The sequence below is a fragment of the Bubalus kerabau genome, chromosome 22 (assembly GCF_029407905.1).
Source record: "Bubalus kerabau isolate K-KA32 ecotype Philippines breed swamp buffalo chromosome 22, PCC_UOA_SB_1v2, whole genome shotgun sequence".
Taxonomy (NCBI): domain Eukaryota; kingdom Metazoa; phylum Chordata; class Mammalia; order Artiodactyla; family Bovidae; genus Bubalus; species Bubalus kerabau.
Genome location: NC_073645.1, coordinates 53,841,542 through 53,854,715, shown reverse-complemented (window position 1 = coordinate 53,854,715; position 13,174 = coordinate 53,841,542). Strand labels below are relative to the sequence as shown.

The window sequence follows — 13,174 nt, the reverse complement described above, 5'->3', positions numbered from 1 at the left end:
AAAGGTGCAGGCTCACAGCCTGCCCGAGTCCACGCGCCCCTCAAGTCCCCGGGGAGGAGACTGTTCACACGGCCCGCTGTGCACGGCAGAGCTCAGTACCGACGGTGTGGTTATTGGAGCAGGTGTAGACGAGACAGGGTCTGGAAGATGAGCAGTGAGACTCAGGACAGGCACTTCTGAAACACGAGGTGTACAGGAAGCTCCCTTCAGTTAAATTCAGGGACCATATGGACACCAAGGGAGCGCAGGCAGAGCTAATCAGGTGGAATGGAGCCCTATCCAGGGGTGCGGGAGCCCCTGGACTGAGAGGGTCAAATGCCTCTTTGGGGAAAATGCATCCTGTTTGAGTGGTCCCATGTCACTGGAATAGATGTTCTTCCAGGGCTCAACAGCACTGACGTTGATGGGTGAATTTGCTGTATAACTGCTCTCTCTGGCCCCAGGCCCGGAGGGAAGGGAACTGGCGTGGGAGGCCGAGGGTGCTGAATTAGGTGGGAGCTGGCTTCCAGCCCCTGGCCGACACGGAAACCAACCGGGCCCAGGGGCGAGCTGATGCAGCCAGCTGGGTGCAGCCCTGCCTTACAAGGTGGATGAGGCTAAGGGCCCAGGGCAGTCCTCCACACACACAATAGGAGCACCAGCCGGCTGTGGGGTGAAGGGGAAGAGCAAAGCCAGCCCCAGAGCCCTGCAGCTGCCGGGGTGGGGCGGGGCAAGGCCCGAGCTCATGGCTCTTGATCGTCCAGGCCACTGTGCACGGTCTCAGCGCCGCAGGTGTGCCGGTGAGCTCACGCGTGCAGACAAGCGGCAGCTGGATAGGTCCTGAGCGCCGGGGCGGCAGGGCACCGGCCACGCTGCTGACCACGCACTGCAACACCAGCGCTTAAAGGTACGAACCTCACGCTCCCTAGGACGGCTGAGGTTAAAAAACAGTAACACAAGTGTGGTTGAGGATGTGGGGAAACGAACCCTTGTTCAGTGTCGGTGGGAATATAAAATGGGGCAGCGGCTGGAAGACGGTATGGAGGTTCCTCAAAAAATTAAAAATGGAATTACCACATGATCCATTCCACTTACACACCCCAAAGAACTGAACACAGGGTCTTGAAAAATATTCGCACATCCATGTTCGCGTCAGCATTATTCACAAAGCTGAAATGTGGAAGCAGCCCAAATGTCCACCGAGTCAACGGACAAGCAAAATGTGGTCCATCCATGCAGTGGGCTATCATTCCATCTTTAAAAAGAAAGAAAACCCGAAGTATGCTGTGTGTGTTATTCACAGCTTGGAGAACATTATTCTGGGTGATATAAACCAGATACAAAAAGACAAATACTGTGTGATCCCAGTTTTGAGGTCCCTAGTGGCTCAGATGGTAAAGAATCTGCCTGAGACGTGGGAGACCTGCGGGAGACCTGGGTTAGATCCCTGGGTTGGGAAGAGGGCACGGCAACCTACTCCAGTATCCTCACCTGGAGAATCCCACGGACAGAGGAGCCTGGCGGGCTGCAGTTCATGGGGTCAGAAAGGGTCAGGCATAACACACACAACAAGAGCATCCTGCCGGGGGTGGGAGAGGGGGCTGCAGAGTGAGTGTCCAATGATTCTGTTTAGGAAGAGCAAGTTCTGGAGCTGACGGGGATGACCACTGCACAATGTGAACATCCCTGCACACTTGAAACAGGTAAGACGGGAGACTTTGTGCTCCACGTATTTCACCAGAGTGAAAGAGAAGGGGTGAGCCTGCTGGCCGAGGGGCCCCTGATGACCCCTGAGGATGGCCCTGGAGGCCGGCTGGGTTGATGCCCACACAGGCACAGGAAAAGGTGTGCTCACAGCAGGACGCCATCCCTACTGGAAGGTGCGCTGCACACATGCTGAGTCAAACCCAGGATGGCCGGCGTAAGACCCACCTCACCCCACAGCCCCAGCCGCCACCCCCACAACTACAGCTGAGGCGGGTCACGGGCAGGCCGGGGAGCCGGGATCTGAGCGTTTCCACGCGTCAGGAATGGCTTAAGTCACAAATAAACCCCTAGCCGAGGCGCTGGAGTGAGACAGGCTCGCCCCTCCCCAGACTGGAAGACCTTGGCGAGGCTGGGGATGGGGTGTGCAGGGTCATCAGGCCCTGAGGAGAAGGCTCTGGACGTGCCCCCAGACCGCCAGGCAACATGGGGCGTAAGGCAGACAGGTTCTTCTTGGTGCACCCCAAACCTTGGTCCCCAAAGACTCGGAGGCTTACATGGATCTCAAGCCCCCAAACAGCCCTTTCTCCGAGCAGAGTCCCGGTGACATCACCCCCTGCCCCCGGCGGCTTCGGGATTTGCTGGGAAGCGGCCCAAGGCTGTCTCAGACCCCCCACCTCCCACCTTGGCTCTTACCTTTGGAAATGTGTAGGGTGTGCGGGTGTTTACAAACGCCAAGGGTCCCCCTGCAGGTTTCTGCCCTCGGGTGGACTGGAAGGGGGCAGGCACCGTCTCTCACAGCAGAGGCCAGCGTGTCCTCGAGGATTCGGGACCTTTCATACACAGCCCCCCGTCCTGCCGAACGGTGGGTGCACCCTTGTCCTGCCGGGTCCCTGCGGCTGGGGGCCCAACCGGGGCCTCTTAGAAGACATTTCCAGAAAAGGGCTGGGGGAGGGGCTGAGTGCTTGGCCGCCTGGAGCCTCCGGAGGGTGAGGACTGCAGGGCGCTTGGAGACAGGCTTCCCGTTTACCACGCCGACCAGAGCAACCACTTAAGTCTCTGAATGATCCCCTAGCTGCTGAAAAGCCGCCGGGCATTCAGCCCGAAGGTGTATTGTTATGCGGGCCCGCGCCTCTGGCTGCTTCCTCCTCCCACCCCGGCTGGGAGCACGTCCGGCCCCGCCCAGTCCCCGCCGGGTCTGAGCCCCCAGCGCAGGGTGGGGCCCTCAGTCAAGACTTGGAAAATGCTCCTGGGGCAATTTCGATAAAGTCCTTTTCAAGCTGCACGAACCCTGGCCTCCGCCAAGGTGGAAAAGCTCAAACCCGCCGAGCTTCCTGCCCCGGGCCCACCCAGCCCACGCACCTCCGTGGACAGGAGGGGACCCCTCCCCGGGGGCACGTTATCCTGGGAACCTCCTTCCTGGACGCTGCTCGGCCCAAGGCCGCGGACTCTTCCCTGGGCCGCCCGCGGGGGGCGGCCTGAGACCGCTTACACCTCCCCCACCGGTTCCGGCTGGACCCGGCCCCCGCCGGTTCCCGGGGCCCTCCCCGTGGCGCCCGGCCTCCTCCCTGCTCGCAGGGGCTCGCCCACCGCGGCCGGTCTGCGCTGGTGGGAAGTCCTGGCAAGCAGGGTCTGGAGACCTGGAGAAGGCTGGTATGCGATGCGGGCCCCGAGCTCGGGTTCCACGTGCCCACAGCCCTCCCCCGACGGGAGACGGGCCTCCTAGGCCTAGTGGGGCTGGGCAGAATCCCAACTGGGCCCCTCCCAGGGGTCCCGAGGCCATTTTAACCTCCCGGTTATCTCCAGCCCTACGTTCCTACCCAGTGCGCAACCTGCACACAGGATTGAGTCAGAAAAAGCAATCTTTTTATTGAACATACTTAGGTTTGGTTGGGGGAGGGGGGCAGCAGGGAGGGTCAGGGCTGAAGGGGCGGCCCTCCGGCGCGGGGACCGCGGAGGGACAGGCTCACGGGCGCGGGTCGGCTAGGACACCTCGCTCGGCCGCGGCGCTGCCCAGGATGAAGCCTACTGCTAGGGACACGGTCTGGTCGAAGGAGCCGCGCAGCTGCTCCACGTGCTGGTTCAGGGTCAGCAGCTGGTCACGCAGCGGGCCCAGGATGGACACGATGTCGCCGAGGTGCCCCAGGGTCTGCAGGAGGGCGGCGTTCAGAGACGGCGGCGCGGGCTGCTGCGGCGCGTGCTCCTCCGGGCGGGCGGGCGGCGAGTCGGGGTCTTCCCGGGCGGGGCCTGGGGACTGCGGTGGCGGGGAGCCGGGGGCACGGAAGGACTCGGGCTCTCCGGGGCGGACAGGCGCGGGCGTGAAGGTGCTGGGGGCCGTCGGGGAGCCGGGCGCGTTGGGCGCGTCCGCAGACTTGGGCGGGGACGGGCTGAACCTGAGTGTCCACGCGGGATCCGAGTCGAGCTCTCGGGACACGGGCAGCGGCGGGGCGCCTGGAACGCGGAGCCGCCGGTTGCCGGGGGCGCGCCCGCACCCCACCCCCGCTCCTCCGTCTGAGGGGCTCTCCCCACAGCCCGCTCCCCGCGCTCTTCCGTCTGGGGCGCGCCCTCCCCCACCCCAGCCCACCTACCCGGCTCGGCGGGCGCGGCGGAGGCCGGCCGGCGGCCGCGCGGGGGTCGTCCGGGCCCGGGGGAGCGGCGGCGTCCGCGCCTGCGCCCGTTGTCGCCCAGGAGGCCCATAAGCTGGCGGATCTGCGCGTCGAAGGGCCCGGGCGGCTGGCCGTGCGCGTCGCGGACCTTGTCCTTGAGGAACTTGTAGCGGCGGCGGCACTGCGCGGGGGTGCGCCGCACCTGCTGGCGGGCCAGCGCGGCCGACACGCGGCGGTAGGTGGGCAGCGCCTGGCGGCGGTCCAGCAGGAGCGCGCGCCACACGGCGGGCTGCAGCAGCGTGCCCAACAGCAGCTCCGTCTCGTGCGCACTCCAGGGCGTGCGCTGAGCCGAGCCCGGGGACACGGGCGAGCCGGGGGACGCGGGCGAGCCGGGGGGTGCGGGGGTTGCGGGAGCCGCCAGCGCGCCGGGCGAGGCGGACCTCCGGGGCGGGGTCTCCGGGGCGCCCCCCGCCAGCCGCGGCTCGGGGTCCGGGCTGGCGGGCGATGGAGGCTCGGGCGGGGGCGGCCGCCGCGGCCGCAGCAGCATCCCGGGGCCAGCGGGGTCGAGGCCGAGGCCCAGGAGAAGCCGCCAGTTCGCGCTCGGAAGACCCTGCACGCCCGCCCTGCTCGAAGCCGGCGCGGAAGCCCCGCCGGGTCTACGCGGCCCTCCCCCTGCCCCGCCCCGCCCCGCCCCGCGCGCCAAGTTCAACCCGACCGCGGCAACGCCTGGTCTCCGGGCCAGTCTTTGGGCTCCTGGGTCTCGAGCTCGTAGAGTAAAGCTCTGCCCCCGCCCGCCTACCGCGAAAGCGCCCGCCCAACCTCCTTGTCTGTACTTCTTAAACCGCTGGATCAAGTCCAAACGAACATGGCAACGTGTGTCGGGCGCGCAAGGTTCCGTACGTGTTTACGCATGTGCGGTGCCCTTTCACCGCTGTGTAGAGGAAGCCGTGGCACATTCTGCTTCCAAAGGCTCCTTTTTCCTTTGGTGCACTCTTGCTTGCTTGCTTGCTAAATCGCTTCAGTCGTGTCCGACTCTGTGCGACCCCATAGACTGCAGCCCACCAGGCTCCCCCGTCCCTGGGATTCTCCAGGCAAGAACACTGGAGTGGGTTGCCATTTCCTTCTCTTGGTGCACCCTAGCTATTCCTAAATGTAATCATGTTCTGGTTCTACCAGCCACCCAGACCCCCCCAACCCCTCTACGGTTTTAGTTTGTGGAGGCGATACTGTTCATCGCTGTCTGCTGGACCTGATGGAGAGCTAGGCCATTGGTCAAACTTAGTGTCGTAATTTACATACACTGCACATGAAGGGACTTTCTTATTCTGATGCAGAATGGCCACCGCCGACATTGTGTTTACTAGTGTTAAACCTGACCCCCTGAGATACTAAGGGTAGGAGAAAGGTGCCCAAAGTTACAGCTTCTGCTCAGCCGTCTAGAAGTCCTAGCCAGAGAATAAACCAACAAAAAGGCTTGGGAAGTATGGAGATAGCCAAGGAAGAAGTGATGCAGTGCTCCTTGCACATAATATGGTGGTACACGTGCAAAGTGCAAAATCGACAGGCACAGTCAGAAGTAATGAGCTTTGCAAGGTCATCGAATACAAAAATGAACAAAAGTGAATTGTATTTCTGTATACTAACCACAGTAGTTTTATAAAACTCCTGTTGTTCAGTTGCTAAGTCTTGTGCCACTCTTTGAGACCCCATGCACTGCAATACACCAGGCCTCCCTGTTCTTCACTATCTCCCGGATCTTGCTCAAACTCCCGTCCATTGAGTCCATGATGCCTCCAACATCTCATCCTCCGTCCTCCCCTTCTCCTCCTGCCCTCAGTCTTTCCCAGCGTCACGGTCTTTTCCAGTGAGTTGGTGCTTCACATCAGGTGGCCAAAGTATTGCGGCTTCACCTTCAGCATTAGTCCTTCCAATGAATATTTAGGATTGATTTCCTTTCAGATTGACTGGTTTGATCTCTTTGCCATCCACGGGACTCTCAAGGCTTCTCCAGTACCACAGTTTGAAAGCATCAGTTGTTAGGCGCTCAGCCTTCTTTATGGTCCAACTCTAACATCCATAGCTGACTACTGGAAAATCGATAGCTTTGACTAGACAAACCTTTGTTGGCAATGTGATGTCTCTGCTTTTTAATATGCTGTCTAGGTTTGTCAAAGCTTTTCTCCCAAGGAACAAGCATTTTTAAATTTCATGGCTGCACTCACCATCTGCAGTGATTTTGGAGCCCAAGAAATTAAAAGCTGCAACTGTTTCCACTTTTCCCCCATCTATTAACCATGAAGTGATGGGACCGGATGCTGTGATCTTAGTTTTTTTAAATGTTGAGATTTAAACCAGCTTTTTCACTCTCCTCTTTCACCCTCAAGAGGCTCTTTAGTTCCTCTTCGCTTTCTGCCATTAAACTGGTATCATCTGCATATCCAACATCGATATTCTCCCAGCAATCTTGATTCCAGCTTGTGATTCATCCAGCTTGGCATTTCCCATGATGTGTTCTGCATAGAAGTTCAATAAGCAGGGTGACATGAGTATACAGCCTTGATGTACTTCTTTCCCAATCTGGAACCAGTCCATTGTCCTATGTCTGGTTCTAACTGTTGCTTCTTGACCTGCATACAGGTTTCTCAGGAGGCAGAGTAGTCTAGTATTCCCATCTCTTTAAGAATTTTCCAGCTCTTTCTTGACTCCATCTTCGCAGTAACGGCAGTGGTGTCTGTGATCTAGTTGCCAACATGCAGCTCTTTGCGCCCAGGAGCTACACACTCAAGGTGACCGACCAGGAGACCGTTGCCCAGATCACGGCTCAGGTAGCCTCGTTGGAGGGCATCCCTCCAGAAAATCAAGCTCTGCTCGTGGCAGGCACACCCCCAGAGGATGAGACTACCCCGGGCCAGTTTGGGGTGGAGGCTCTGAGCACTCCGGAAGAAGTTGGCTGCATGCTTGGAGGTAAAGCCCATGGTTCCCGGGCCCATGCTAGGAAAGCCAGAGGTCAGACTTCCGAGGTGGCCAAACAGGAGAAAAAGAAGACAGGCCGGATCGAGAGGCACATGCTGTACAACCAGCGCTTTGCCAGTGTTGTGCCCACCTTTGGCAAAAAGAAGGGCCCCAATGCCAACTCTTCAGTCCTTTGTAATCTTGACTGTCTCTAATAAAGCTGCTTAGCCCAATCCAAAAAATAAAATTTCCACAGTTTGTTGTGATCCACACAAAGGCTTTTGGGTAGTCAATGAGGCAGAAGTAGATATTTTTCAGAAATTCTCTTGCTTTTTCTTTGATCTGGTGGATGTTGGCTTTTTGATCTCTGGTTTCTCTGCCTTTTCTCTGCCCAGCTTGTACATCTGGAAGTTCCTAGTTCATGTTCTTTTGAAGCCTACCTTGAAGGATTTTGAGCATTACCTTGCTAGCATGTGAAAGGACTGCAATTGTACAGTAGTTTGAACATTCTTTGGCATTGCCCTTCTTTGGGGTTGGAATGAAAAGTGACCCTTTCCAGTCCTGTGGCCATTGCTGAGTTTTCCAAATTTGCTGGCATATTGAGGGCAGCACTTTAACAGCATCATCTTTTAGAATTTGCAATAGCTCAGCTCGAATTCCATCACCTCCATTAGCTTTGTTTGTAGTGATGTTTCCTAGGGCCCACTTGACTTTCACACTCCCAAGATGCCTTGCTCTAGATGAGTGATCACACCATCGCGGTTATCGGGTCATTAAGACCTTTCTTGTACAGATTTTTGGTGTATTCTTGCCACGTCTTCTTAGTATCCTCTGCTTCTGTTAGGTCCTTGCTGTTTCTGTCCTTTATTGAGCCCATCTTTGCATGAAATGTTCCCTTGGTATCCTCAATTTTGTTGAAGAGATCTCTGCTGCTGCTGCTGCTGCTGCTAAGTCGCTTCAGTCATGTCCAACTCTGCGACCCCATAGATGGCAGCCCACCAGGCTCCCCCTTCCCTGGGATTCTCCAGGCAAGAACACTGGAGTGGGTTGCCATTTCCTTCTCCAATGCATGAAAGTGTAAAGTGAAAGTAGGAAGTCACTTGGTCGTGTCCAACTCTGAGCGACCCCTTGGACTGCAGCCCACCAGGCTCCTCCGTCCATGGGATTCTCCAGGCAAGAGTACTGGAGTGGGGTGCCATTCGTTCCCATTCTTTTGTTTTCCTGTATTTCTTTGCATTGATCACTGAAGAAGGCTTTCTTACCTCTCCTTGCTATTCTCTGGAACTCTGCATTCAGTTGGATATATCTTTCCCTTTCTTCTTTGCCTTTCACTTCTCTTTTCTCAGCTGTTTGTAAAGCCTCCTCAGACAACCACTTTGCCTTCTTGCATTTCTTTTTCTTGGGAGTGGTTTTGGTCACCGCCTTCTGTACAATGTTTTGAATCTCTGTCCATAGTTCTTCAGGCACTTTGTCTACACCAGACCTAATCCCTTGAATCTATTTGTCACCTCCACTGTATAATCATAAGGGATTTGATTTAGGTCACAGCTAAATGGTCTGGTAGTTTCCCCTACTTTCTTCAATTTAAACCTGAATTTTGCAATAAACAGCTCCTGATCTGAGCCACAGTCAGCTCCAAATCTTGTTTTTGCTGAGCTTCTCCATCTTCAGCTGCAAAGAACAGCATCAATCTGATTTCAGTGCTGACCATCTGGAGATGTCCATGCATAGCATCGCATCTAATGTTGTTGAAAGAGGGTGTTCGCCGTGATCATGTATTCTGGTAAAACTCTATTGCCTGCTTCATTTCGTACTCCAAGGCTAAACGTGCCTGTTATTGCAGATACCTTTTGACTTACTGCTTTTGACTCTAATCCCCTAGGGTGGAAAGGACATTTTTGTTTGGTGTTAGTTCTAGAAGGTCTTATAGGTCTTCATAGAACTGTTTGACTTCAGCTTCTTCTGCATTAGTGGTCGGGGCATACACTGGGATTACTGTGATATTGAATGGTTTGCCTTGGAAACAAACCGAGATCATTCTGTCGTTTTTGAGACTGCCCCTGAGCACTGCATTTTGGACTATTAATTGACTCTGAGGGCTATTCCAGTTCTTCTAAGGGATTCTTCTCACAGTACATATAATGGTCGTCTGAATTAAATTCTCCCTTTGGTGTCCATTTTGATTCTTAGACTCCTTCAGTTCAGTCCAGTTCAGTCGCTCAGTCGTGTCCGACTCTTTGCGACCCCATGAATCGCAGCACGCCAGGACTCCCTGTCCATCACCAACTCCCGGAGTTCACTCAGACTCATGTCCATTGAGTCGGTGATGCCATCCAGCCATCTCATCCTCTGTCGTCCCCTTCTCCTCCTGCCCCCAATCCCTCCCAGCATCAGGGTCTTTTCCAGTCAGTCAACCCTTAGCATGAGGTGGCCAAAGTACTGGAGTTTCAGCTTTAGCACCATTCCTTCCAAAGAACACCCAGCACTGATCTCCTTTAGAATGGACTGGTTGGATCTCCTTGCAGTCCAAGGGACTCTCAAGAGTCTTCTCCAACACCACACTTCAAAAGCATCAATTCTTCAGTGCTCAGCTTTCTTCACAGTCCAACTCTCACATCCATACATGACCACAGGAAAAACCATAGCCTTGACTAGACGGACCTTTGTTGGCAAAGTACTATCTCTGCTTCTCAGTACGCTATCAAGGTTGGTCATAATTTTCCTTCCAAGGAGTAAGCATCTTTTAATTTAATGGCTGCAATCACCATCTGCAGTGATTTTGGACCCCAAAAAAACAAAGTCTGACACTGTTTCCCCATCTATCTGCCATGAAGTGATGGGTCCAGATGCCATGATCTTAGTTTTCTGAATGTTGAGCTTTAAGCCAACTTTTTCACTCTCCTCTTTCACTTTCATCAAGAGGCTTTTTAGTTCCTCTTCAATTTCTGCCGAAGGGTGGTGTCATATGCATATCTGAGGTTATTGATATTTCTCTCAGCAATCTTGATTCCAGCTTGTGCTTCTTCCAGCCCAGTGTTTCGCATGATGTACTCTGCATATAAGTTAAATAAGAAGGGTGACAATATACAGCCTTGATGTACTCCTTTTCCTATTTGGAACCAGTCTGTTGTTCCATGTCCAGTTCTAACTGTTGCTTCCTGACCTGCATATCGGTTTCTCAAGAGGCAGGTGAGGTGGTCTGGTATTCCCATCTCTTTCAGAATTTTCCACAGTTTCTTGTGATCCACACATCAAAGGCTTTGGCATAGTCAATAAAGCAGAAATAGATGTTTTTCTCGAACTCTTGCTTTTTTGATGATCCAGCAGATGTTGGCAATTTGATCTCTGGTTTCTCTGCCTTTTCTAAAACCAGCGTGAACATCTGGAAGTTCATGGTTCATGTATTGCTGAAGCCTGGCTTGGAGAATTTTGAGCATTACTTTACTAGCGTGTGAGATGAGTGCAATTGTGCAGTAGTTTGAGCATTCTTTGGCATTGCCTTTCTTAGACTCCTTGGTGTGGGATAATTCTAAGTCTGCACCCAGGTTATACAGACGGCGCAGAGTGCCTGGAATCTTCCTTGCCTGTGGGACTTTGGCAAAGCTGAGGAGTCGGTGGTTGCACAATCCCGCTGACGACACTGCAGCGCGGCAGGCTGTCTGCTCACACCCCTCGTGTGCTCCAGCTGCGTTTAGTTAGCCTGTGCTCTCAGTCTGCCCCCGTGGTCCTCTCTAGATCTTTTTCCCCACGTACTTGCCACTTTGAGACTGGTGGGTATTTTGAGGCTTGCCCCTCAGTTTGGGTTTGTCTGGTGTCTTCTCATGATTAGACCAGGGCTCGGGGGCCTGGGATGAGACCCCAGAAGTGATGTGCCATCTGCTTAGTGTGACCCTCCTCTGCAGTTAGGGTGAAGCCTGCGTCTCCCCACTGTGAGGGCACCCTCCTCCTGTCCTGCCCCACAGGAGGCCAGTCGCCAGGTGCCCCCAACACTCAAAGGGTGGCCAGCTGCACCTCCCGGGGCAGGTTCCCCTTGGTTATTCCTGTTACTCATTCAGCTGTCCCCTGACGTCGGTAAGGACTCAGACTTTGACCCTCCTCCTGGCCCACAGCCCGTCACTGTCCCACGTGGGGCGCACATGGTCGGCTCTGGCTGTGGGAGCAGCTCTTTCGCTCTTGTCCTGTGTCCTTTTGACGTGATCTACCTCTATCCCCTTCCCCCCTTTAGCTCCTGACTCATCTGCTATACTTTCCCCACCCCAGCCCTGGAATCAGCCATTCAGCTGTTTCCTTTTTTTTTTTTTGCAGACCTGAATGTTGTCTGGAAGATTTGGGGTGTCAGTGCTTTAGGGGCTGTGGTTTGGGGGCATTTCTGCTGCCCAGGAGACGTTTGGTGACGTCTGGAGAGTTGTGGGTTGCCGCAGCTGCTGGGGGGGGTCGGCGGCGATGCTGCTGGCATCTGGAGGGCGGAGCCCAGAGACACCAAGAAGACCCCTAGGCTCTGGCGGCCCCACAGCAGAGAGACCCTCACCCTGCGGTGCCTGCCAGCCCTGAACCGCAGCAGCAGGACCCTTCCTGGTGGTGACAGGCCCGGGGCACCCCTCAGTCCCCCCACGAGGACGAGCTGGCCGTCCGACCTGTGGGCTGTGGGCGAGGTCTGGGTGGCCGGGCCCTGGGATGGTGGCAGGGTTTGTGGTGGGAAGGCTGGGGCTGTGGTGCCCGGAGGCCTCTGCGGGCGGCGACTGTGGGAGGCCGGCCATCTCCTCCCGAGGCAGCTCGCAGGCCCCGGGGTATGGGGATCAGTCCTGGGGCCGCCTTGCCCCCGGCTTGTCACCCAGGATCATTGCCGCCCGCCCTCACGAGCAGCCCCGGAGACGTCATCGTGGCTGTGGGGAGCCCCCCGTGACCTGTAGGGCGGACAAAGTGCGGGAGCCGTGGGCAGCCGTCTTGGTAGAAACGGCTTTATTAGAAACTGGAGTGCACGAGAGCGACATGCAGACGGGTGCGTGTGGGCTGAGGCGGCCGCTCCCGGGGCAGAGCCGGTCTGGCTGGAGTGTGTGTTCACGCGGCCTCTGAGCTTGCTGAGTTCAGTGCTGAAAACCCAGGAGTTCATCTGCAGAACCGAATTCTCACATGAAAGCTTCGTTAGGGCCAGGCGTGCCGCACGCCTCTCGTATTTCACGTACGCAGGAGCTAGGTGTTGGGAATGAATATATGTGGGAAAACACCCTGACGTTAGAAATTCAGCGTTTTATCAAGTAATGGTTTCCTTGAAATACCACTAGCTGGTTGCGCCAAAGAATCACTAATCCTAAAACTCAGAAGAAGAATTGCAGGTCTCGCGGCGATTTGCAACGAAAGGATGCGGGTGCCTGGGACGGTCCGGGGCACTGGCCTCCCTGCTGCGGGTGTGTGAGGCCTCGCCTGGTCCCCAAGCCGCCGGCGAGTGCGTCCTGCCCACGCTGGGCAAGGCGGCACCAGCAGGCTGGTGGAAACAGCCCTGAGGGGTGCTCAGTGCCCCCGAGGCGGCAGGCGCCTCTCCTCAAAGCGCAGTGGCAGCCAGCCGTGGGAGGCGGGCACGGGTGTGTGTGTCGCATGCATGGATGCTGAAGGCGTCTGGGACCACCCCCCAGGCGCCCCCCTACCCAGCATGGTCGCGGAGGGGCCGCTGAGGCTGTCTTGGCTTTGGAGCTGCCGTCTGAGTCCTGTGCCCTTGGATGCGGGGCCTCGGCACAGGGGAACCCCCCCCCACAGGGCAGTGCTCTCAGTGGCGGGCGGTGGGCGGCGGGCACCGGGGCCATGGGGCACGGGGAGCGGCCGGGGGGAGCTGCGAGGCACTGGCGGGCAGCAGGAGGCTGGCCAGGATGAAGGCTGTGAGGCTCGGGCACCCCCACCCCCAGGGCAGGGCGAGCAGCCAGTGCTCAGGGCAGAGGGCG

At 56.6% G+C, this 13,174-nt stretch overlaps 2 protein-coding genes and 1 long non-coding RNA gene across 3 annotated transcripts; 1 reads left to right on the top strand and 2 right to left on the bottom strand.

The window, feature by feature from the left end:
- Positions 1 to 944: 944 nt before the first annotated feature.
- LOC129636685 (uncharacterized) lies at positions 945 to 2,792 on the bottom strand. Its single transcript, XR_008707075.1, has 3 exons — positions 2,380 to 2,792; positions 1,471 to 1,604; positions 945 to 1,234 (listed from the first exon to the last, which is right to left on the bottom strand). It is a non-coding gene; the product is annotated as an uncharacterized LOC129636685 (long non-coding RNA).
- Positions 2,793 to 3,527: 735 nt separating this feature from the next.
- UTF1 (undifferentiated embryonic cell transcription factor 1) lies at positions 3,528 to 4,866 on the bottom strand. The gene is made up of 2 exons (XM_055560492.1): positions 4,272 to 4,866; positions 3,528 to 4,134 (listed from the first exon to the last, which is right to left on the bottom strand). The coding sequence occupies exons 1-2, from the start codon at positions 4,834 to 4,836 to the stop codon at positions 3,650 to 3,652; spliced, it is 1,050 nt and encodes a 349-aa protein (XP_055416467.1). The 5' UTR covers positions 4,837 to 4,866; the 3' UTR covers positions 3,528 to 3,649.
- A 1,494-nt stretch (positions 4,867 to 6,360) lies between these two features.
- On the top strand, positions 6,361 to 7,466 carry LOC129636801 (FAU ubiquitin-like and ribosomal protein S30). The gene has a single exon (XM_055560491.1). It carries the CDS (start codon positions 7,040 to 7,042, stop codon positions 7,454 to 7,456), a length of 417 nt encoding a protein of 138 aa, XP_055416466.1. The 5' UTR covers positions 6,361 to 7,039; the 3' UTR covers positions 7,457 to 7,466.
- Positions 7,467 to 13,174: the final 5,708 nt, after the last annotated feature.